The sequence below is a fragment of the Musa acuminata genome, chromosome BXJ3-8, assembly GCF_036884655.1.
Source record: "Musa acuminata AAA Group cultivar baxijiao chromosome BXJ3-8, Cavendish_Baxijiao_AAA, whole genome shotgun sequence".
In the NCBI taxonomy this organism is placed as follows: Eukaryota; Viridiplantae; Streptophyta; class Magnoliopsida; order Zingiberales; family Musaceae; genus Musa; species Musa acuminata.
Window position 1 is genome coordinate 39,332,554 of NC_088356.1, and position 24,366 is coordinate 39,356,919.

The 24,366-nt window shown below is 41.6% G+C and overlaps 4 protein-coding genes and 1 pseudogene across 5 annotated transcripts; 3 read left to right on the plus strand and 2 right to left on the minus strand.

Moving 5' to 3' along the window:
* Window positions 1-1,606: 1,606 nt before the first annotated feature.
* LOC103994685 (ethylene-responsive transcription factor 4) lies at window positions 1,607-2,703 on the plus strand. The gene has a single exon (XM_009415089.3). It carries the CDS (start codon window positions 1,755-1,757, stop codon window positions 2,436-2,438), a length of 684 nt encoding a protein of 227 aa, XP_009413364.2. The 5' UTR covers window positions 1,607-1,754; the 3' UTR covers window positions 2,439-2,703.
* Window positions 2,704-5,244: 2,541 nt separating this feature from the next.
* Window positions 5,245-6,630, minus strand: LOC135646036 (ethylene-responsive transcription factor 12-like). The gene has a single exon (XM_065165119.1). It carries the CDS (start codon window positions 6,001-6,003, stop codon window positions 5,497-5,499), a length of 507 nt encoding a protein of 168 aa, XP_065021191.1. The 5' UTR covers window positions 6,004-6,630; the 3' UTR covers window positions 5,245-5,496.
* A 1,846-nt stretch (window positions 6,631-8,476) lies between these two features.
* LOC135646035 (glutamate--glyoxylate aminotransferase 2-like) lies at window positions 8,477-16,951 on the plus strand. The gene is made up of 14 exons (XM_065165118.1): window positions 8,477-8,637; window positions 8,756-8,901; window positions 9,336-9,401; window positions 9,669-9,786; window positions 10,981-11,062; window positions 11,163-11,250; window positions 11,403-11,561; window positions 12,345-12,518; window positions 12,611-12,742; window positions 13,529-13,594; window positions 13,689-13,753; window positions 15,576-15,667; window positions 15,744-15,900; window positions 16,581-16,951. Exons 2-14 carry the CDS (start codon window positions 8,785-8,787, stop codon window positions 16,708-16,710), a joined length of 1,446 nt encoding a protein of 481 aa, XP_065021190.1. The 5' UTR covers window positions 8,477-8,637; window positions 8,756-8,784; the 3' UTR covers window positions 16,711-16,951.
* Window positions 16,952-17,098: 147 nt separating this feature from the next.
* Window positions 17,099-22,292, plus strand: LOC135646037 (elongation factor 1-gamma 1-like; annotated as a pseudogene).
* On the minus strand, window positions 21,427-23,199 carry LOC103994681 (protein C2-DOMAIN ABA-RELATED 3). 2 transcript variants are annotated; one of them, XM_009415085.3, is made up of 3 exons: window positions 22,996-23,199; window positions 22,443-22,538; window positions 21,427-21,878 (listed from the first exon to the last, which is right to left on the minus strand). In XM_009415085.3, the coding sequence occupies exons 1-3, from the start codon at window positions 23,104-23,106 to the stop codon at window positions 21,588-21,590; spliced, it is 498 nt and encodes a 165-aa protein (XP_009413360.1). In that variant the 5' UTR covers window positions 23,107-23,199; the 3' UTR covers window positions 21,427-21,587. The 2 variants fall into 2 exon arrangements, with proteins under 2 accessions (XP_009413360.1, XP_018686264.1); XM_018830719.2 differs by lacking the exon at window positions 22,443-22,538.
* Window positions 23,200-24,366: the final 1,167 nt, after the last annotated feature.

Consider the following 24,366-nt stretch of genomic DNA (forward strand, 5'->3'; position numbering starts at 1 on the left):
AACCTGATATTGATAAAAAAAAAACAAAATGATAAATAAAATCCAGATTATTTGATAATGTGATGGATTTCATCAGGTGTGACTAGAATGACAATGTCATGTTAGATTGGAGGAATAAATGAAACCCACGATGGATATACTAATGAATCGTAACGTTCTTGATGTTTCTAATTTTCCAATTTTTAATTAAATAAATCGGGTGAATATGGATAATAAATACTCTCACTGTCAGCCCTATCTTTGTTGGGGAGAGACTCTTATGTTAAGAGTTGCTTTCGACGCAAATCCATGGGACTACAGGCAGGTGCTCCATGTAACCTACTCGATCAACTCTTTCAGTCTCACCCTCTTTGTAGATTGCATATCACAGAGCATCAAGACGAAATCAACGACGGTGACCAAGTCAACTCAGCGTAACATGACGCAGAGGCAAATGTCGGCGAGCCACGGCATCACATGTTGCGTCGTCACACGTCAAGGCGAATAGAGAGAAGGATCGTGGATCTGCCAAGCTATATACCAAAAACCATACAAAAGAAATATATGCTGCAATCAAGAATGATAATCTTAAATGAGATCGGATTTAATTGGTTCCGATTGGGAAATCTTTTTTTTTCTTTTTCATAAATTCTTCTCATTTGTATAATCAAAATTATTTGTGAATATAACCTTCTTTTTATTTTATTTTTTTCTGAAATAGGATTGTCGCCCTAAAGCATTACCCATGGCGACGATGAGGGGGTAAACAACAGCAGGCATTCCATTTTGCGACACGAAAAAAGTATAGGCGGCACGTGGACGCGACTCGCACGGAGAGTCCCGTACCAGTGCCGACACCCTGCCGCGTTAGCGTCGGTCCATTATATCCTCCACCGTTTCATCCTAGCCGTTCGTTTCCGTGAGGAGCCATCAAAGCCGTCCGATGCCTCCGCCCCGCCCCGCCCCACCTCCCGTGACTGAGTCCATCCAATCGTGTCGCCCCACCCACGCGGGGAGCCCTCCGCCCACAAAAGGCCGGCGCAGAATCAACGAGGACACGCGTTGGTTCGCAGCCGCTTCGATTTCCGTGCCGAGTGGCCCCTCCGTGATCCGAGTTACTCGCGGCGCGATGCCGACAGGCGGTGCGGGCCCCATCGCCACCCGGAGGCGCCGCGAGTCACGCCGTTTACCCCCCGACTGCCTAAGCCCACTCGAAGAATCCTACGCGCGTCACGCAAGCGGTGAGGCGGCAGACGCCCTCCGCCACGGAAGTGCCTGTTTACTCGACCCGGTGGAACAGCCGTCGCGTCCACGTATCTTGACGCCCGCCCGCCCGCCCGCCCGCCCGCCAAGTGACGGCGTCATGTCCGAAAAAGCGGAAGCCGCCCCGAAGGGCGTGTCACGACTGCTTCCGGCCACGTACGCGGTGCGTAAACCAAAACTCTTTCGGGCCCCTAGAGGCCGGCTGGGTAAGGACGTTGGGTGGCGCCCGCTAGTGTACCACTACAGGGTGGCCGAAAGGGTTCCCGAAGCAAGTGCATGGACGGAGAGGACGATTAAATGCGACCACGCTCGGCACCGAGGGGGGCGAGGCGAGACAGTCAAAGCACTCGTTGACTGAGCCTAATCGTTATTTAATACACTAATCCAAGCCGCTCACCCCCTTCCCACTATATATATAATGCCCTGCGTCGTCTGCAGAGGTACCGCGGAAAACGAAACAGAGAGAGAGGATCGAACAGTCGAAAGAAAGGCGTGAGTTTGGTTCCTTTTCCATGGCTCCAAGGGGGAAGCTCAGCACCGTCGCCGACGGTGAAGGGAAGGAGATGCGTTTCCGAGGGGTGAGGAAGCGGCCGTGGGGCCGGTACGCCGCCGAGATACGCGACCCCAGCAAGAAGACCCGAGTCTGGCTCGGCACGTTCGACACCGCAGAGGAGGCCGCCAGAGCCTACGACAACGCCGCCCGCGATTTCCGCGGTGCCAAGGCCAAGACCAACTTCGCCTTCTCAGACGCCTGCAGCAGCCCCAGCGCCGTCCCGGCTGCCACTGGCAGCCCCAGTAGCCAGAGCAGCACCGTGGAATCCTCAGGCCGCGAGGTGGCTGCGGCGGCGGTGCCTCCACTCGCTGTTCCGCTCCCACCCTCCCTCGATCTGGGCCTCCTCTACCGCGGCGGAACCGGCGGTCGCTTCCCCTTTCAGTCATACCCAACCGCCGCCCCGTCGGCCCAGCAGTTCTTTTTCCTGGACGCAAAGTCGGCCACGAATAACCGCCAGCTGGCCCTTTGCCCGCCGATGTTCGTCGCCTGCTTCCAGCCGCCGCCCGCCGTCGCCGTGCAGAGCGACTCCGACTCCTCCTCCGTCGTAGATCTCCACCCGGACTATCGCTCTCCTCCGCCGCAGGCGAAGACGTTCCCTTTCGCTTTCGACCTCAACCTCCCTCCGCCGGAGGAGATCGTGTGACTCGGAAACCGTCAGACCGTCCCCCAAACTCTTCCACTCCTCTGATATCAACAAAAGAAAAAAAAAATCCTCTTTATTTCCTTCTTTTTCCGCTTATGCAAGCGATGTTCGAAAAAAGGAAGCAAATTTTGTAAATATTTAGCTTTTCTTCTGTTATTTCGCCTTTTTCCTTTTGCCTTCCGGGAAGGAACTCATGTAGTCGGCTCCGAGATGAGGTGTACTCTCAGTGCTCTTATCTTTCAGAATATATTATTAATTTTCATCATGATGATAGTGTTTCCTCTCTCACGATTGCTTTAAAATGGGTGCTGGATCGAACCGGTCGACGCGTGGCGATCGATGAGACCTGAGAGAGCGAATCACGAGTGCTATTTGGGCGTGGGTAGAAGCGTGTTGACGGCAGCCGGACTCGCGGTGTAGGGGACAGGGTGGGACACGTGTGCGCGCCTGATGTGTGCCGGTTTAAATCCACGCCACACTTTTAGCTCTCTCTGTCGGGGGCCGGCTGGGCCCCACGGATCCTGTCGTCTGCAGAAACGGTGGGTTTAGAGCGGTTTCGTTGACGGCGAGGGGAAACCGGCCCTTCCTCGGGTTAGAATATTCTTGCGGAAGTTTCGGGCACGTGAATGGTCCGGCGCGGTGGTTGGGGATGTGGGGTGGCGCGGGGAGGGGCGGCAGCTTTTACATGGACCCCCGTCGCGGTCGTGATCGAGTTCTATGCAGAAGCTTGCTCTCTCGTATCACACCGATTGTTTCCCCACCTGCGATTCGTTACCCGCGTCGCTAATCGCACCTCTGGACTGGGGCCCCACATTCTTTTCGCCAATGATGAAGGGGTAAAATGGAGAGCCTTCGTTCGAGGCACATTAGCGGTGTGGTTTTCTTGTTTTGCGGGGGGGGCGGTGGGTTGCTAAGCATGGCCGCTGCCGCACGGAGGGGTTTCGAGTGGTCCGGTCGAGGAGGGCACGTCTCGGACCCAGCGGAGGCAGTGAGGGGGAAGCGTGTGGGAGAAGGTGACGTTAAGGAGGAGGAACGGCGGTCGCGGCGGGTGGCCGGGCACGGCTGTCCTTTAGCGGACAGCATACAAATACCTTGGACGACGTGGCGGGCTTCTATTCGCCAGAAGGATCGTAGATCTCTTCGTTGATCGAAGGGCTCCGCCGATTCCCAGCCAACGATAACATGAAACGTCAGCAGATGGTGTCATTAGTTGCCATCGTCGAGCCGCGCTCGTCGCGTGACGCGTCGTGGTTCGGTGGTTGAGCGAAGGGCCCCGCACGTGGACCGTGCCGCTTAGAGCCACGTGCCGCTTGGCTGTCTACCTGCCTGCGGCCGGCCCGTACTTAAAACGCATCTAATCCCGCCCCTTTAACACGCGCGGAGAGAGCAAGTGGGGCCCGCAAGCGCTCCTTTTGCTTTCGGATATGCTTTCCTCCACCCAAATGTTTACCGGTCCGTCCATTCTGTGTGTTGATATGTTCGAGTGTGTGGGCCCACGCAGGACAACCTGACGGTAAGTGAAGTGGGTATCGAAATATTTTTTTCTCTTATTCTTTTGTTGTTGGATTTACCGGCGGCCAGAACAGGAGGGAGAGAGGTGGGGGAAATGTGTGACAGCGATGCAAAAACCACGCAACGTTGCTTTGAAGACGCCATAAATGTTGGCTTCGATGCTTAACGTGTACACGCTTACTGACCAATCTCCACCGGCTGGACCCCCACCCATCACAATCCGGCCCCACCTATCTGCTCATCTTAGAGCGCGAACGGTGCGATCTCAACCGTTTCCGCACCACCGTCCAGGCCGCCTGCCCCTTTGGTTGCTGTGCAGCAACAGCCACAGTGATGAAGTTGATGGCCAGTTCGTACCTTCACAGGTTCAGATCCATGGCGACAGAACACGGAAGATCCCTACCAAAAGATCACCCAACAACCGCATTATCTGGCCGAGTCTTTCACGATGCCGCTTCTGATGTGGAAGAGGTGCGGCCGAGCAACAGTTTCCAGCGAAGACTCTGGGGTCAACCTGAGGTCACCAAATCATAGATAGAGACATGGATGTTATCCGATCTTATGCCAAGTTGCAGACGTATGATTCTTATTCTTTTTGTCCTCCTTTTTCGTTTGCCGCAATTCTCACTTCTTAATTTACATCTCTACTTTCTTTCGCTCCTGATTCTTCTCTCATCAAATTTGGTTGGGACTCAGATTTTGGGCTTTGCAATGCACCTTCTTCATCAAATATTATTCGTCGCCACTTTCGACAGGTGATGATCGTAGTGGTTCATTCGATTATGTGAAACAACGATTACTAAAGACCAACATGAAATGGCTTTATTCCACAGAAACAGTGGTTATTCCGCCCTCCGTAATTTCCCATGACAACATGAAATCGGGTCGACGTCAGCTGCCCCAAGCGCAAGATCATTGCTTTCCGCTCTTGCTTTGGCGACACGTGACTCGGCCACTATTCTTCGTCCAAAAGCAAAGCCCAAGGACTCGTCGCTGCATTAAATAAAAGATGTGCGTGCACCGCGCTGCGGCCGCCGCTCCTTTGTCTCCTTTTTCTTTTTTATCCACGGCCACAATGGTCCTATGAATCCCACAACACGACGAAGAAAAAGCCTAACTTTGTGGGAACCACCACCGAACTCGATGATGTATACAGAAAAGCATGAGCATGCATGCGCTGAAGGTTTGTAAATGTATGACGATATACAGAAGGATCGACTTCCCGAAGGTCCGCATGAAGGACTTGGAACCAAGGAGGGAGAATAGGATGGTAATACAAAGAAGAACATGTGCGGATCGACCACATAAAACTATCCTTGAAGGAAAAGGATTCGAGAAGACGCACTTAAACATCAAGTATATACAGCTGGATGGATTTTTTAGGTGCATGCTTGCTACTTTCCCTACTGTTCTTCTCCGAAACCTACGTCAAGAATCTTAAAACGAGTAGAAGAAGAAAGAAAGCGTAAATAACAAGAGAAAGATATCACATGCACGGATCAGATCAGCGGAGCATATTAATGCTAGCATATCAGAGGAAGGCTGCTCAATTGAAGAGTAGCGATAAGGCAGGCGCCAGCTGCGGCGGTGGCTCGTTGAGATCCAACGGTAAGCCCCCGGCAGAGACGGCGTAGAACGAGGTGGCAGCAGCCGGAGGCTCTCGAGGCACGAACCCTCCCAAGGCCAGCTTGGTTGACGGCGGTGGAGAAGGTGGCGATGGCGAGGGTGGGGTTGGGCCGAGCCAGAGGTGCAAGGATGGGTGGTTGAGGTCGAGAGCGGCTGCGAAGGAGGGCGGAGGGTTTGGCGGAGGCGGGGGGGCTGGCGCGAACTGGTGGGGGAAGTTGGTCTTGGCCTTGATTCCCCGCAGAGACCGAGCCGCGCGGTCGTAGGCGAGGGCGGCCTCCACGGGGGTGTCGAAGGTGCCGAGCCACACCCGCGCCTTCCTCCACGGGTCCCGTATCTCCGCCGCGTATCGCCCCCACGGTCTCTTTCTCACCCCCCTGTAGTGCTGCTGCTGCTGCTTCCTTTCTCCTCCTGACCTCGTCCCCTCCATTCTCCTTGCCGTCTCACACAGGTTCCCACCGCAACGTTACTCCTCTACAATCCTCGTGAACAGAAGAAGGAAACAGCGACCGAGAGAGCGACAGAGAGATGCGTGTATGTGTATGGGTTTTGGCCACCGATGTTTCCTGCTCACCTACACGCTGCTGCTGCCGTCTTCGAAGAGACATGTACAACTCAATAAGAGGGGAAGGGGAAGAGAGAGGTGAGCCGCCGCATGATTTGACGTGTCGCAGCGACCTCATGTGAGCCTGGCGTCAGCCCTACCACAGCTTGAGAAGCGGGTACAGGCGTGCGGTCTCTCACCCGCTTGCGCTACTCGCTCTTCCATCTCTCGCTGTCTCGTCCCCCACTTACCGTACGGACCGAGGAGCGGAGCGGCGCCTGCCAGCATCCTTAATTACTTTTTCGTTTCTTCTACGTAGCTGCACGTATTGCTTCCTTTGCAAATAGGCTTCCCAAAGAGAACGAGACAAATAGACGTAGAGAGAGCGAGAGAGAGGTCCAGGAAGAAGGGTAAAAAGCTCCCTGTGGGTGGCTGCGGCGAGGAAAGAGAACAGCGTCGGGCTGTCTTGGGACGGGGAACAGCTACGTCCTGCGTACAACGTTTTCAGAGGAGTTGCATGAAGATGTAGAGCGGCCACTTGGATCTTTATAAATGCTTTTACCTCGGTACAACATTACCGTCTAGGGTTAGTATAACAACGTATTTGAATGCGTCACATGATCACCATTCCCACAGGAATCTCGAGCTCTGTTACGGGGAAGAAACCTACTTCATTCAGCCTCCACTGCCTTTATGTAAACATTATGATCGGACTGCTAGGTAGAACGACTTTGGCGAGTGGTTGGGGACCGACAGGGCCACATTAAATGCATGCTCGCATCAAACAAACCCAAAGGCGAAGAAAAGATGGGCATGCTCGCCACCACCGACAAGCTAGTTTAGGCAGCTGAGCCTCGGGAACGGAGGACACCGAGAGCCTCCTGTTCGTACTATGACGATTGAGAACGTAAGCCGCTTATGTTGGGAGTGGGGGAGCCGATGGAAGAAGAGAAACGGAGGCATGGTGTTGCTCTTCCTTCGGTTCTTCGTTTGAAATGCAATGAAATGACGGAGTGGACTAGAGAGAGGTGATAGAAAATTGGTCGTTTGGACTTTCGAGTTCACCAAATCCGTAAATTAGGGGGTGGGGAAGTATTGTAAGGGTTTTTTCTTTAATCTATTGTGACAGCCATCAAAATCATTATTATCCTAAGGATCATAACAATGGGAAACTATCACATGTGTTCAATATTTTATAGAGGGTGGTTGGGCATAATTATAATATTTCGATTTGTCTCATATTAAAAATCAATGTTTTAATCTAAATGTTTTAATTAGTGATTTAAATCAAATAAAATTGATGAGTTAGTTAATTAATCAAATCGAATTATTATATTTGATATTTAAGTAGGATGAAGCATCTGATAAATATATTATTATCAATTTTATGTAAGTATTTTTATCAATGATTTATATTAAATGAATGATAACACAAGAACTAAAATACATTATAATGTGCATAAATTATATGAATCAATTAATTCTCCTCAAGTGGCGATTGTTTTGTTTCCGTATCTGAAATAATTCTCCTCAAGGGGAGCTCGAACCAACCCCTCCGACGATCAAGTTAGTGGGTAGTCGCAGGGGGTTTCTTTAACGGAGTTGTGTCTCCTTTTTCTTCTTCTCCTTGTTCAGGACGCGAGGGTATTTATAGGGAAGCTTATTGTTTCCTTATGTGCTCGCTTGCAGGGGACAGGCTCGTACTCCTGGTAACGTCTGATACTGGTGTTGGCGTGACATGGACGACCGGGCTTGCGCAGGACATGGCGTGCCCCGGTCGTCGTCCTATCTATGTTGATCAGGTGCTGTCGAGACGGGGAGCTCACGTCGCCCGGGTCTTATCGTCATTATTACCCTCGTCAATTTCCATATCTGATATTCTCCACAAGATCACAAGCTCCGTAAAATCTTTGCATAAAAGCCTGATGAATCCTTTGTTGGAGCTCTCAATTCTTCAAGTTTTTCCACCAAGAGTTTCGTATTCATCCCCCACCGCACTCTTTGGATTGGCAGTCTCTCTCTCTCTCTCTCTCTCTCTCTCTTCTTTCTGTGGCCTTTGCTTCAATTACAGATCTGTTTGTTATCTCTTCTTTTCTATCAATCAGAGTTTCTCTGTCTCTCTCTCTCTCTCTCTCATTCATTAATTATATATATATATATAATAAATATATATATTTCTGTCAGTTTCTGTGGCGTTGATTCAATCCCAAATTCTGTGTTATAAAAATAGTAATAAACAAATAATAAAAGGAGAGGACAGACTGCTCTGTACATTATCTCCTGACGAATGATCCAAAAAAAAAACACATATTTTTCTAAGGTATATATATATGTATATATATATATATATACATATATATTCGTGAAACGATGACCAGCCAATATTCTTATTGCCGGCCCCCTTTCTTGTTTCTTATTTTGTTGGTGCAGTGGCTTTGAACTCTGCCGTCAGAAACCCACTAAAACGGCTCCGTCTGCACTCTCACTCTGTTCTCCTCCTCTGACCCTCGAGATTTTCAGGTGGTAATCCGATCGGATCGGACGCAGTCCAACTTTTCTTTATCGTTTTCGGATGGCTTATCTCATCAAATCGGTTTTTGTTTGGGGGTAAGAGTTGGCTTTTTCGACTGGATTTCAGGGATAGGAGGTGAGGGATCTCCATCGGGAATGGCACCGAAGCCGTTGGATTACGAGTCGCTGAACGAGAACGTGAAGAAGGTCGCGTATGCTGTGAGAGGCGAGCTTTATCTGCGCGCTTCGGAGCTGCAAAAGGAAGGGAAGAAGGTTTTGTTTTCTTCCGCTTCACCATGTTTGATTTTGCGGCATCAGGGTTTAGGTTGTACATTGCTGATTGTGCTTTTATTAAGAATCGTGTTTCGGAAAGAGAGAATGATCCTGAGCATCGTCACGTGGATCAGATTTTGAATTAATTTTCCTTGTGTTGTCGAATGCCTTGATATTGAACATATCTAGTTTTAGAATTGATGTCAGTATTGAAGAATTTTACTGCTTTAGGTTCTTATTATTTCTTTGGCGTATCCTGTGTAAGATCAAGATTTATAATGAAAAAAAATATCAAGTTGCAATTTACTCTCAAAAAGTATGTTGCAATTTGGGGTTAGTCTTCTTGGAAAGTCTTTAACCGGTAAAAATTGATATGCATGAGAATCTTGTTTACATAATTTTGTTATGAATTTGAAATTTTCTGTTATTTGCAGATTATTTTTACAAATGTTGGGAATCCTCATGCTCTAGGACAGAAGCCACTAACATTCCCCCGTCAGGTTATTTGTCTTCCCTGTCTTCACTATCCTTTTTCAATAAACTAGTTGATGCATCATTATCAATTTCTTTCTTCTTTAATGTTTTATTCTACTTTTATATTTGTTTGAGAAACTTATAGACAGTGTAAAGTTCATAGGTCTCGTTAGGTGACATATTTGTTTCAATATGGAGCAAATTTTCCTGCTCGGACTTCATGAAGTTTTTTTTTTTTTAGATATCGCTTCTGGTTGTGTAATTTTGACATTATGTGGTACATTCTATTGCAGGTGATAGCATTATGCCAGGCTCCATTTTTGTTGGATGATCCTAATGTTGGGCTTCTCTTCCCAGCAGATGCCATTGATAGAGCTAAACATTATCTTTCGTTGACCTCGGGTGGTTTAGGTACTCTATTGGTCACCTGCTTCAAGATGGCAACTTGGTCAAACCTGTTTTCTGTAGAGTTCATGCTTCTCGTTTATCAGGCTTGGAGATCTTAAATTTTCACTTTTGTTCACTGGTGGTTGATCTTAAGATGGCAATTAGATGAAATATCTCTCCATACTTGTTCATGCTTTTCATTAATGGGCTTTTGAGACATTGATCAATAATAAGTGCAAAGTCTGCTACTTCTGGTTCAACCAATAATCCATCTTTGTTTTTCTCTAGTTTTATCACATATGACTTTAAATTGATAATATCAATTCATTCGAAGACCCACTTTGGTCTTTACTTTTAATGATAAATCTTGATTGTCTCTATTCTATGTATTTCTTATTCCTAACTGTTTCAGTGTTACCTTATTATTATCTTTTCCATGTGTTTCTGTTTGCTTATCTTTTTTGCCTGCAGAAGTATGGCTCCATAATCACTCAAGTGTTGCATCTACTTGTTGCTTTTTACCATTTCAGTTAATTTACGATTAGGTTTTGGTATCCATATGTGGGGCATATAATTTGGAGTTATATAATGACTGGATTGGCTGCATTAGCATATAAATACATCATACTGGCATTTAACAAAATGAAACCTGATGTTTTCAATGTGTTGCACCATTTTAGGATGCATATTGTTCCCAATGGTGCAGCAGTTCAGGACAAATTTGCCTTCGGATATATCACCCGTAATTATTCTTCGGTGTGCACGCACCTCAAGATCCATTAAACATTAGATCTAGAAAACTATATAATTAGACACATATGATATGATGTGATTTTGGTCATTTAGTATTTTTTTTCCAAATAAACCAGCAATGAAGCTATATTTGTTTTACCAGATTATCTGATCTTAATCATAAGTCAGAAAGGAAAATTGTTAATCCTACTACCCAGAGTCCCCATATTTATAGTTCATGCTAGTATACTAGGCCTATTCCAAGCTCATGTAAAATGTGACGATGCTATGTTGCAACATTTTTTTTGTATTTTACCAGGTTAATCAAAATTTTTAATTCTCAAGTGCAGTGTTTGGTGTTCATAATCTTTCAGTCTCATTTCTTAGATTTGATTCTTTTATTAGCTATTATTATGCAATAAATCCAAGAGAATGATATGCTTTGGTATTCTTGACAAGAATCATCAATTTTCTTTGAGCTATCAGGTGCCTATAGTGATTCCCGAGGTCTTCCTGGAATCAGGAAAGAAATTGCTGAGTTTATTGGACGGCGTGATGGGTACCCTAGGTAACAAGATTATGACCTAGCTGACTGATTATATTCTAACAAAGGAACATAGTAACTAAATTTTAGTAAGGATATTAATCTTGTATCTCACTAATTGCAGTGACCCAGAGTTAATATATCTCACTGATGGAGCTAGCAAAGGTGTGATGCAGATTTTAAATACTATAATCAGAAATGAGAACGATGGTGTAAGATTTTTCTTGAGAATATAAACATATACCCAAACAAAACTCAAAAAGGAAAGAAACCATGATACATAATGTTAGCCATTATTGATTTCTCTAATTTGCAGTTTTTCTTCTTCTAAGATTGTCGGGATTAAATACTTGTAACTTGACAGATTTTGGTTCCAGTTCCACAATACCCTCTTTATTCAGCTACAATATCCTTGTTTGGTGGATCTCTTGTTCCATATTATTTAGAAGAAGAGGCCAATTGGGGTCTTGATATCAATCACATTCGCCAATCTGTAGCAGCTGCTCGGATGAAAGGAATTTGTGTAAGCTAGTGTTGTTTTCAATTTTACATTTATGTTTTTCTTGAAGTAATTTTCAAGAACCTAGCTTTTTGTTGATGTTGGTGACAACCAAATCAAAGTTCCAACTTCCCACTACTTGTCAGCATTGCATCTTTTACTACTAACAACTACAAGTATCAATATGTTGTTATAGTATTGTTTAAAAAACAAATTCTTGGTCACTGTTCAACTTTTCATTTATGTTTTATTGCAGTTAATAACATTCCAGCCTCTGAATTAATTTCTTCATATGATATTACTCTTCACTCTTTTATGTCATTTGTACTATAATCAGATAACAACTTGCATGTTATCTGTATGGAAATTTCTCTTTACTCTTTTACCAATAGCAACATTGTGGCCCTTCCATGCATCTTCATTGCACCTTTAAAGCAATCAAGTGTTTAACCATTCTAAAAAGATATAAATATGAAAATTTTTAGCTTCTCAAAATTCTCTGTGCGGCATAACCACGTACGCCATCGCTATCCAATTCCTAGTATTTTATATTAATCAAGTACAGTTAAACTATGTACTTTCCTCCCAAGTCCCACTAGGCTTGAATCAAACGACAAAAGTTGAAATTTTTTGTCTGTATATATATGTTTTTGGCTTTGGAGAAGTTCTCATCAATATCCTATCTGTTATGGTGCTTGCTTTTCCTTGATTACAATTAAAAACATATTTTGTGTTTTATTTTTATCGACTTCAGCTGGAGGCTCTGCACCTTAGCTAGCATAACAAATAATGTTGTTGTGGACACAGGTTCGAGCTCTAGTTATCATAAACCCAGGAAATCCCACTGGCCAATGTCTGAGTGAGGCCAATTTAAGAGAATTGTTGAAATTTTGTTTTCAAGAAAACATAGTCCTACTTGCTGATGAAGTTTATCAACAAAACATATATCAGGATGAACGACCCTTCATAAGTGCAAGAAAAGTAAGGAAGTGGAAATGTGTTTTCATTGCTAAAATTCTTGTATGATTTGTCATGACTGGTATTTTGATCTAGAATCTACTCAATACTTCCAGATATTGTTGGACATGGGGCCACCTCTTAGTACGGAGGTCCAACTTGTGTCTTTCCACACTGTGTCAAAAGGATATTGGGGAGAATGTGGTCAGCGTGGAGGATACTTTGAAATGACTAACCTACCTGCTAAGGTGCATTTTTTCAAATTTTTTAACTGCTGTTTTATACTCTATTACATCTTAGTGATGCATTGCATGTTTATCCTTCTGTTATGATCACCGAACACTAGAAGATGCATGAAATAAAATACCTTTTGTACATTTTTACAAAGTCCAAAGAAAAATCGTTTGTCCTAGTGCTTGATGTGATCTGCTCATCCGTGCCTATAAATGTCTGATGGAAATTTGAATATGATCAGTACCTGAATGATGTCCTATACCAACTAGATGTTGACAAATTTATGTCTGCACTAAAAATAAGATGATATCTCTATGCTAATCAGTTCCAGAATTATCAGAATAGTTTTATCAGCATGTTTTCATTAATAACACTTGACATGATTAAGAGCTTTTATCCGATCATGGGTAATTCTTTTTGGTGCATCACAGAGGAATCAGATATGCCAATGTTCAAATTTTCATAAACGAATGCAAGTTTGTCCATAAAGCAACTAGCTAGTAAAGCAAATTATTAATTTGTTAAGATGGGATGAGATACATCTACCACCAGCTCTAGAATTAATTAAAAAAACTTGTTAACAAATTTTGCAAAGGATTGATTTATATTCCTTAAGTTTACAAGTGAAATTTTAGGGATCTCATAAAGGAACCAGATTATGGTATTTGGAGCTATCAAGGTTAATGCAACCGACAATATCATAAGCAGTCCTTCACAGTGCTTTCCTCATAACCAGATGCCCTATTCTAATGATACTGCTTGATTTTTAATATTATGCGTAACATTTAATTCTTTTACAGACTGTAGATGAGATCTACAAAGTTGCATCAGTGTCACTCAGTCCTAATGTTCCTGGACAGATCTTTGTAAGTTTATTTTTCTTGTTAACTTGGTTCAGGTTGCTCTTTAACTGTAACTGCTTGTTATATCATAATATGAAAAAGGTGATTTACTTTTCAGTTAGGGCTGATGGTTAACCCCCCCAAACCAGGAGATATCTCTTACTTGAGGTTTGCTGCAGAGAGGTACGAATAATTAGTAAGCAACTTCCAGGATCAGTGTCTTTCCTTTTCCAGATTTTAGTATGAGATATGCATTTTAAGATCTCATTTTCAAATACATCAACGTATACAAAAGGTGATCACCAGTTACCTTCTGTGAAAACAAGATGATTAAAATAGCGAGGGGTGTTAGGAGTTTTGTGTAATCATCGGATGCCTTTGAGATTAAAAGAAAAATTTTATAAGATAGTTGTGAGACCAATAATACTTTATGGATCTGAGTATTGGGCATTTAAGAAACAAAATATACAAAAAGTTTGTGTTACCAAGATAAAAATATTAAGATGGATGTGTGAAGTTATTAGGAAAGATAAAAAAAATATTTTTATTAATGAACAATCATGTATCACTTTAATAGAGGATAAGATGAGAGAAAATTGTTTGAGATAGTATGAACATATATTTAGGAGACCTATGGATGCAGTAGTTAAAAGAGATGAAATGATTAATGATACGAGGAGAGATAAAAGAAAACCTAAAAAGACCCTAATAAAAATCATAAATAAAAATTAAAGTACTCTAAGCTTAACTAAATATATGATTTTTTACATATTTCAACGGGTTAAAATATTCATGTAACCGACTCCAAATAGTTGGGACTTATGACTTTGTTGTTATCGTCGTCGTCGTATTTTCAAATGCATCAACATGTACCAATCAAGAATTGATGATGTGTATCATATTTAACCTAGTCCATACAAGCTTTATATATGTAGCTCTTTTGGTAAAAATGCATGTGACATCATTGATTATGTTATCTTCATGATGCAAATTAATGTTTTCCAATGTTACCTAAAATTAATGATGAAACCTATCACTTGTCTTGTCTAAATGCCTATGTACTATAAAGTCTTCATTTAGTTTCTGTTGTATAATGTTATGTACATTGTCTTGTACAAATGGTATAAGAACAACAATGAATGCTGTAGCAGCCCGAATATCTGTACTTGCATTGGAAAATCCTAGCAGCAAACTTGGTCCCCTGTATCAAGTTTGACATTGTAGCTTTCCAAATGTGAAGAAAAATCATTTATGATAGTGTTGACCATTATTTATACTGATTTTTTAAATCTTGCTTATGTCAATTATGTGGACTAACTTCCCTATAATTTAGTTAGACTAAACATGGAAAAATGGAAGTTTGCAACTTTTTACTGAAAACCATCAGATTTGCTACCATACCACTATAACTAGATCAAGCTGTATGACCTCCTAATATGGAAAATAGGATTTTTTGGAACATCAAAGATCATGATCCTAGACAAACAGGTTAAACACTTGATTTACACATTCACTGTCTATGAATTCCCATGTATAATCCAACATCAACTAGTTTGCATTACATCAATAAGAAAGTATAGAAAAGAATAACCTAACAGTTTAGGCAGATAGACTAAAGAAAATGACATGTTTTGGAGTAATTGATTGGAATGACTGGGTCAATTTGGATTTAAATATATCAATTGCAGTTTTTCATTATCACACAGGTTGATGCTTTGCAATTGGAATTTATATCATGTGAATCTGTCATATGTCATTTGATGTGATATAGAATTGATGCTCAAATCACTGCCTGACCCACCTGTTTGGTTTGCAACACCTTGCCAGTTGATTTGTGTAATCAATTTTTTATGGGATTAATTTTATCTATTTTAATTAAAAATAAATGTTTTTAATGTCATAATTATTTATATAATTCTGTATTACAAATATTGAATGCACATCGTTATTATTTAACTGGACCTAGGCGTATAATAATATGTCATGCTGTTAAATTATGGTGCAGTAATGCAATCCTCGAGTCCTTGAAGAGAAGAGCCCATATAATGACTGATGGGTTTAATAGTTGCAGAAATGTTGTCTGCAACTTTACAGAAGGTAATACATGTGAATCATATTGTGTCAACATTAGTCAGCATGAACTATTGGCTACTAAAGTTGAGGCTGGTTTTAGGTGCCATGTATTCATTTCCACAAATACGCTTACCACCAAAAGCAATTGAAGCTGCTAAAAGGGCTGGCAAGGCTCCTGATGTTTTCTATTGCCTCAAGCTTGTGGAAGCTACAGGAATTTCAACAGTACCAGGCTCAGGTTTCGGCCAAAAAGAAGGGTACTTATGAGTTATTCTGTAAACTGCTTTTAGATTTTTTTAATTCATCTTATCAGGTTTCTCGAATCTAAGTTCTCGAGATTGAAGTATATAATGATCTATAAATGAAGTATGATTCACATAAATGGGTATGCAACAATTTAAGGAAATCCATTCATTCTGGTTTTTTGACGCAAGAAAAATTCCATTGTCCTAATTGTGCTATGTAAATTGGTTATTTCGAGCAATACATACATAATTTGATAATAATTTTGATTTAGAAAGTTTATGCAAAGGAATCATGATCATTAAGGATTAGGACCAGAGTTTATAGAGCATAGATATTTCTCGAGGAAGAAATAATGGGCCCTGATTATCGCTTTTGTTTTGGGTTACATGAAAAACTTGAGACAAAATTTGCTGCTACTCGGCAAAGCTAGGAGTTGATCTTTAGAAGCTCTACTTAAAATAACGACAATTTCTTCAATCAAGTTCAGCTTAAATGTCTTGCAGTTCTATTGAAATATAGAAGTTCTTTTCATTGAATTTTTAAGTTTGAGATTTTGCTAACCTTTGAATGTGATGGAATAGGAATTTGATTTCCTTTTTTCTCGTGGAAGTTGACAGGCAAAGCCTGTATGAAACAAAGGTCTCAAAACCTCAAAGAAGCTTATAATAATCAAGCCTTTGGTTCTTGACAGGGTTTTCCATCTAAGGACAACCATCTTGCCAGCAGAAGAAGAAATGCCGGCAATCATGGACAGTTTCAAGAAATTCAATGATGAGTTCATGGAACAATATGAAGATTACAGAGGTTACTCCCGGATGTAGATCGATTAAATGGAAGTTGAAGCATACTGAAACCGCAAGGAAAAGGAAGAATTCTCTCTGATTATGGAAGTTGCTTTGCTGTGTCATATCAGCATGAACCCTTACAGAATATTTCAGTCCACCTTGTAATTGTTCCAAGGAAAATTCATCAAGGAAAACCTGTTTCATGTAATTGATTAAGAGTCGGCTCAATGACTTGGAGCATAGAAATATTACGTGAATCAATGACTTTTGTTATGTACATTAAAAAGCTTGTTTTGGAGGAAGCTGACCGAACCCGAACCAGATGACCCGAACCCGACCCCTTATCGCTCTCGGTTAATCCTACGGACTGAGGCCCGAACGGTATAATCTGAGCCGTAGGATTCAAGAAACAGAGCGTTTGGGCTGCCGTTACTTCGGGTCTCGGTTAATCCTCACTCGCTTCTCGACGCCACCCGTCCGCTCTCGCCCTCTCTTCCCCCTCTTGGTGTACTCTCCAACGACAGATTCCCCATTCTTTCTTGATCTATTCGCTGATTTATTATTGATTTGACTTGATTATCTCGTGTCGATTAGATCCGGCATCGAGGCGGTCGCGGGTCACGGATGCGATGGCGCTGGTGAGTTTTTGGAACGATGTAACCATTTTTGTTCCTGTAGTTGTATTTCTTTTATTGATCGGCCCTCTTCGTCCGAGAGTTAGGTCTCTTTATTCATTTGAAAGTGTGATTGGATTACCAGTCATGCTGTCACTTTTGTTTTGATTTGTCCGCAATTGTTATCTGGGGTTCGGAACATAAGAAGTCATCTTTGGGTTTTCGGCCGTGTTGGTGTTGTTGGATCTTTATCGGAACATGCTGTCTTTTGATATGCTCCCATCCTTGTGTAATTGTAATCTAACATGTGCTTGCAACAGATGGATCTATGTTATGATATCAATTTAGGTCAAAAAAGAGATTTAGCTGTTGGATCCACATGCTCCTGCTTCTATTTGCAGTTATAATGTCGTTCTCGCTGGACATTTTTTTCTACATTCTATTCCTTTTCCGTACCTGTGGGGGTCCGGTTGATCTTGTAGAAATCCACTCATGTCGCTTCTCCTCTGGTTGTTCTAACCACCAAGGCTTGCTGACTTTTGTCATTTATGCTGTATGTTAATGGATAACAGTATTAATCGACTTAAATGACATTAGATAGTGACAAATTACCATTTGCTTGGGTCAATTGTTGTTTGACTTTTTAAGAGTTTGGCTCAACTATAGTAGTTTCACAGGGGTTGTCGGGGATTCGTGTTGACTTCGTATAGTTGGGACTAAGGGTTTGCTGTTTTTTATCATTAAGCCAAGAAAGAAAGGTGTGAGAACTCGGTGCTCAAGTGGTCGGGTGGACTGGGTAAGCGTTGCTAGTCTATATGATAGTTCAGGAAGCTGATGTTAGTTGGTAATAGTGGCCTCGGCCATGCAGTTGGGAGCCATGAAAAAAGGGTTTTCAGAAAAATTGCTAATCAGCAAACTTTTTTCCTGCTATTTTAATTATAAGTAACTGGTAAAACTTAAGAGAATTTAATGTTATGTGTTTTTCTTGTCGCCTTGATATCTGCAGCTAGATTATGCAACACCAATAGCAATCAAAGCTATTAATGGCTCAAGGCATATTGAGATTCAAATACAAAGATCTCTTGGAGCCTAGAAGCAACTTCCCTATTAACCTCTACTTTTGACATCTCGTGTGGCTTCCTTCTATTTTCCTAGTTTGTTTGGGCCCAGGTTGTCTTAGTATGAAATAAAGTTTCTATTTTTTTTCTCTTTGTAGAGTTCTTATCAGTTCGTGTGTCTGCAGACTGTGCACTTTACCATGTTTTGGCAAAGAGATTCATCTTCTTTGGTAAATCTTTTGGTTTTACAGCTGCATGATGTTTCAGACTTTTGTTCCTCAGGTTCTGCATGCTGGCAACACAAACAAGAATGCATTTAAGACACTCATTGCAGCAGACTACAGCGGGGTCCAAGTTGAGTTAACCAAGAACTTTGAAATGGGTGTTTCGAATAAAACTTCGAGTTTCTCAAGACGAACCGTATAGGAAAGGTAGGTAATGTTTCTATATGCAAATGTTTATTTTATTTTCATACCATAGTACAAGCTTGTGTAAGTTGTATATCTTTTGTAAAATCTGGAATTACTTTTGGTTTCAGGTGCCTGTACTGGAAACACCTGATGGTCCCATATTTTAGAGCAATGCTGTAGCTCGTTATGGTATGAAAGAACCACTTTATTTTCAAGTTTTTAATTTATTATGGTTTGTTCACCATCAGTGATTATGAGTATTTCATACACATTATTCTTCCATTAAATATTCATATTTAAATAGTTTTAATGCACTAGAATTGTGATTTGTTTTTCACATGACTGATGCCACTAAAAAGTGCAAATTTCCATTTGACCAATAACAAAGGTGATGTGTACTTCTTTGCTCTTTTGGTCTCTTCAGTTACTCACTTGAAGACTGATAACCCTCTTTATGGCAGTTCACGTATGGATTATGTAAGTTATTTGCTGTCTTTATCTTTTTTGGCCTCCTCTTACAGTTTACCTAATTGTTAATTCATGTTGTTGTCAGGCCCACATTGAACAGATAATTGACTTTGCCTCGATGGAAGTTGATGCAAATACTTCCCGCTGGCTTTATCCATGACTTGGCCATATGCCTTACCTTGCTGTTGTGAGCGTGACACTTGTAATTGCATTATATAAGTTGTAGAAATTGTCTTTTAGGCTGAGGAATCTGCAATATCTTGTCTGAAGAGGAAACTTCATGTTCTGAACCCTCATCTTGCCGTGAACACGTTTCTTGTTGGCCATTCTGTTACTTTAGTTGATATTATCATGACATGCAATTTATACCTCGGGTTCAGTCTGATCATGCTTAAGAGTTTTACCTTGGAGTTCCCTCATGTGGAAAGGTATTTCTGGACTATGGTTAATCAACCAAACTTCAGAAAGGTGAGGCGTGGTCAAGCAGGCAGACTCAGTTCCATCTGTTCCATCACAAAATAAGTCTCAAACTAAAGAGGCAGTTAAGCCAAAGGAAGTCAAGAAAGAACCAAAGCAGGAGGCTGTGAAACCCAAAGTACAGGAGGTTGTGGAAGAGGAAGAGGAGGCTCCCAAGCCCAATCCGAAAAATCCTCTAGACCTATTGCCACCTAGTAAGATGATATTGGATGAGTGGAAGAGGCTCTATTCGAATACAAAAGCTAACTTTCGTGAGCTTGCCATCAAAGGTATCTCTTCTAGCTTTGGATCCTGATTGAATTTGTTTTTCTGATGATCATTAAGTTGTGATTGAATTGGGTTGCTGATTGAATTTGACAATGAAGGAGAACTAGATAGTATGATCACTGATGATAGATTTTGATTTTTTTAATGTGTATGATGTCTTTAGCTACTTAATTGGTAATTCACTGTTCATTTATTTTTATGATATAGGTAGCAATATCTGCTAAACCTAATTCATTGCAATTCTTGAAACAAGACATGCTTAAATATATGATGGATTTTGGTTTTAACAAGTCTATAATAGTGTACTTTTTAACCTATTTGTGATATAGGTAGCACTCATGACAGAACATTTGTAGAGGATTTAAGAGCAGAGGTGTAGATTCTAGTGAGAATTGATAATGGATAAGAACTAATGCGGTGCAAAGTGATAGAAGAAGCCTAAGAAGACTTTATAAGAACTAATAAACAGTGATGACTGTTTTTTATTCAAGGGTGGCAATAAGTTTATTTTTTTTTTCTGTACATTTAATAAATGGTAGGAGAACCAATGACCTTTTCTATTGATTCTATTTCTAATAGTTGTATGAACCATATTCCATGTTCTAGCTTTATCTTGTAATGCAGTAAAAAACTTTTTGTTTTTGCATTATATTTCGGGTAGCTTTACTGACTCCTTTTATTATGGAGCATGACTCCAGGTTTCTGGGATATGTATGATCCTGAGGGTTACTCTCTTTGGTTCTGTGACTACAAGGTACAATGACGAGAACACTGTAATTCGTGACCCTGAACAAGGTCAGTGGCTTCCTGCAGCGCATGGACTTGGCTCGCAAATATGCATTTGGAAAGATGCTCGTGATTGGTTCTGACCCACCCTTCAAGGCGAAGGGGCTGTGGCTTTTCCATGGACTGGAGATTCCAAAGTTTGTGCTTGATAAGGTCTACGATATGGAGTTGTATGACTGGACCAAGGTTGACATTTCTGATGAAGCACAGAAAGAGAGGGTGAATGCCATGATTGAGGACCAGGAGTCATTTGAAGGTGAGGCCCTACTAGATGCTAGACGCTTCAAGTAAATATTTTTGGAAGAGTCTGCATTAATTCATCAGATATCTCGACTTAGTGATGAAATTTTGTTGGAAACACTGATGATTTATGGGTTTTTCTGTTGGACAGTGTATATTAGTGATCACACCATATTCATCTAGAGTTTCACTAAGCGTATCAGTTATCATTTGTATGGAAGCTCTCTTTGAGACTAACTTGTATTTTATCAAGGCTATTATGGCTACCTCAGATCAGGAAATTACTGGTGGATGAAGTTGGTTATAGATCCCCATGTCTACACAGTAATTTCTTGGATTGCAGCTGTGTTACACATCTGGTGACTTCTGTGGGCACACGAAATCATTGCCTGATGGATAGTTGGGTGTCAATATTTTTCATTATACATGAGATCATCATATTTATCACTTTGGCAAGTCTGCATGTTGATAAGACTACATTCCAGCAACAGTATTAAGTGGTACAAAACTGTAGGAAATGGAGTTAAAAGTGCAGTGTGCATATGGGGTTTCATGAGTAAATTGCACATCTTGCTGGGTATACAAATAAAAGCCTACAAGCCTAATGCACCAGGTATGTTAATCCAGTTAAGTTGCAGCTCCAGTTCACCGCTCTCCACATTTCTGAGCCTGAGAACAACATCTTGCACAATCATGTCATCCTTCCAAACAATGGCACTCTCCTCAGCCAAGCAGTTCTGCCTGTTGGGAGTCAAAGTTTTGATTATGGTACCATTTGGGAGGCCAGAGAAGTTCATTTTGACTGCCTCCACAAATGGCTGGATATCGATCTCGGCATCACCCATCTTATCATCTCTGCTGAATGTGTCCTTGTCATAAACTTGCTACAAGATCATATCAACAGCAGTTACAACAAGGCACAGATATTATCTCAAGGTTTGCTCTTTGACTTTGATCTAATTTATGCAATAGGACTAGACAAGCCATCTTCTTGCCATTAACTAGTTTCTTGCACTACTTTAAGAAGTTGATCATAGTAGCTAACACTTTATATTGCATTATTTCATTGTAGTCAATTTGCTGCTACTTTTTCAAACTCGAGTTCATGCTTCTTGTTCAGTGCATTATCATGAGAAGCAGTTCATCAAGATTACCATTTTCTCATAGCCGATATCGATAATAGTCGATCAACCTTCATGCTTCTTTTTAGCTGTCTGTATATTAGCAAAATGTTTGTCCAAAGCAACATTGAGCACTAGATTTATATTAATAAATGGCATCTTATTATGTGTAGGTTATGTTTTTGTTTGTGTATCCATTAAAGCAGACACATGTTAGGATTTTTTTTTTTTGGTCCTAATCTGTTCATAGCAAGCAAACTCTTCATGTCCTCTATAGAGTTTAGCTAGCAGAGTAGAAAGATTATATAAGCAAAGACAGGCGCATACAAGTTTAATTGGTCGGAGAGGCTCCGAAACAGAAAGAGTGAGATCCTCATTCCAAACCGGATTAACATTGTGTTTCTTGACACTGGTCTTCAGTTTCTGCCCAACAAAATGATAGATAAAAATAACCATTTGGTAAAGCAAGAAATCATTGAATAATGTGAGATTAAATATCAATATGTGGACAATAAATTTAGCTAACGTTATAAAAATGGAACATAGGGGCCCTAAACTTCCCACCATCAAAAACTTATCTCTTAACATTGTATAAATCAGGTTGGATGTAGAAGAAGAGGCCATTATTATCTTGTCCAATGAAAAGACTTGTTCATGATTCTACCATGTATTTGAAAACTAGTACCGATTCTAATGCTATCTGGTGTGCATCATATCACAGAAAATTAGACATGCAACTAAAGAAGGAATTCTAGGAATAAGCCCTCGACAATAGGAGGAATATTAGTCCTGAAACATCCAAAGCTTACAGAGATATCTGAGATGAAGGAATGAATGTAACACAGGGATGACAGGCATGGGGAGAAGGGTTCTGATAGACCTGGCCGCCCATGCGCATGACCACGTATGGGTCGCTGCCTCGGGCATCGCGGTACGCAAGGTTCACCCCTCTCACCACCCGCACCCTGAGAAGCCCCATCATATGCTCCATCTCTCTCTCTCTCTCTCTCTCTTTTCTCTTTCAAGAAGAAGAAGACGAAGCGTCGGAGGAGGAGATGGATCGCGTACCACCACCCCCACCAAAGAAAAACAAAAGTCTTCCGAGGAAGAGTCGACGACTCCGCCTCTTTTTATGGGGCCCTCGTTAGAATTTGAACGCGGATTCTATGCATGAATGACCGTCCGTCCGTCTGACTCGAACACCGATGAGTGGCTGGGATCATAGGAGGGAATGGATGGACGGTGATGGAGGGAATTCTGAAAGACTTGTATGCGTAGGGTTTGCATGCCTGCATATCCGGCCTGGTTTTGTTAATAGCCGATGCCGACGTTGACTTGGTTTGCACCCGGTCAAAGACAATGCGGTCCGTTCGATCTCCCCGGAATCATGCAACGAGGTATGATTTCACTTTTCTGGCTGGCTCCAGTTAATTTCTTCTGTACATTTATATATATTTATTGAGTAATAAGAAAATTTAGGTTTCGTTTTGGCTTTTTTTGTGTAGCAATTAAGATGTAGAGACAACTAAAAACTATATTTTACATGCATCTATCTCCGAATAGTAACAAACAAGCAAATTTACAAATCAAATTTAATCTGTAATTTCTGTATGTATCGATCGATATATATTCCCTGTTTTAACTACATTTGTGGTTTGGTGTAGGATCCACGTGGAATCTAAATCTTGTTTTTGGATTGCAATTCATGTTATTTGCCAACATCTCAGAATTGAACGTATACACTCAGGAATAAATATCAGGTTAGAAAATATTAATTATTTCGGATCCAAGTAACATTCCAATTGAGTTTTCGGCTTATCCATTAATGCACTCCTGGTAGATAACGAAAAGCATGCATGTTTTATGTGTGTAGCATGTTTAATCCACAATGACTTAATTGCATGAAGAGGGTGATGATGGCTGTCTTTTTAAGCACCCCATTACCTAATTCATCTCCAATTGCCTTTCCCAGTGGCCATGCCAACAATGAATGGATCTCCACAACCAACACAGACATGAAAATTAAAATTAAAATAAATACAAGTGCCATAGTACTTACTACTAGCTCAAATATCCAATTTGATCTCCTCTCAAATGACAGCTATATCAACCATAGTACACGCACAAGATTCCAATCTCTCTTTGAACCAAAAGTCACGAGTAGAAAACAATGGACATCTCTGAAAAGCTGAGTTAGAGGAGTCTAGCTGTGGGAGAGGTGACAGTGGCTGCCATTATTATGTGCATTGAA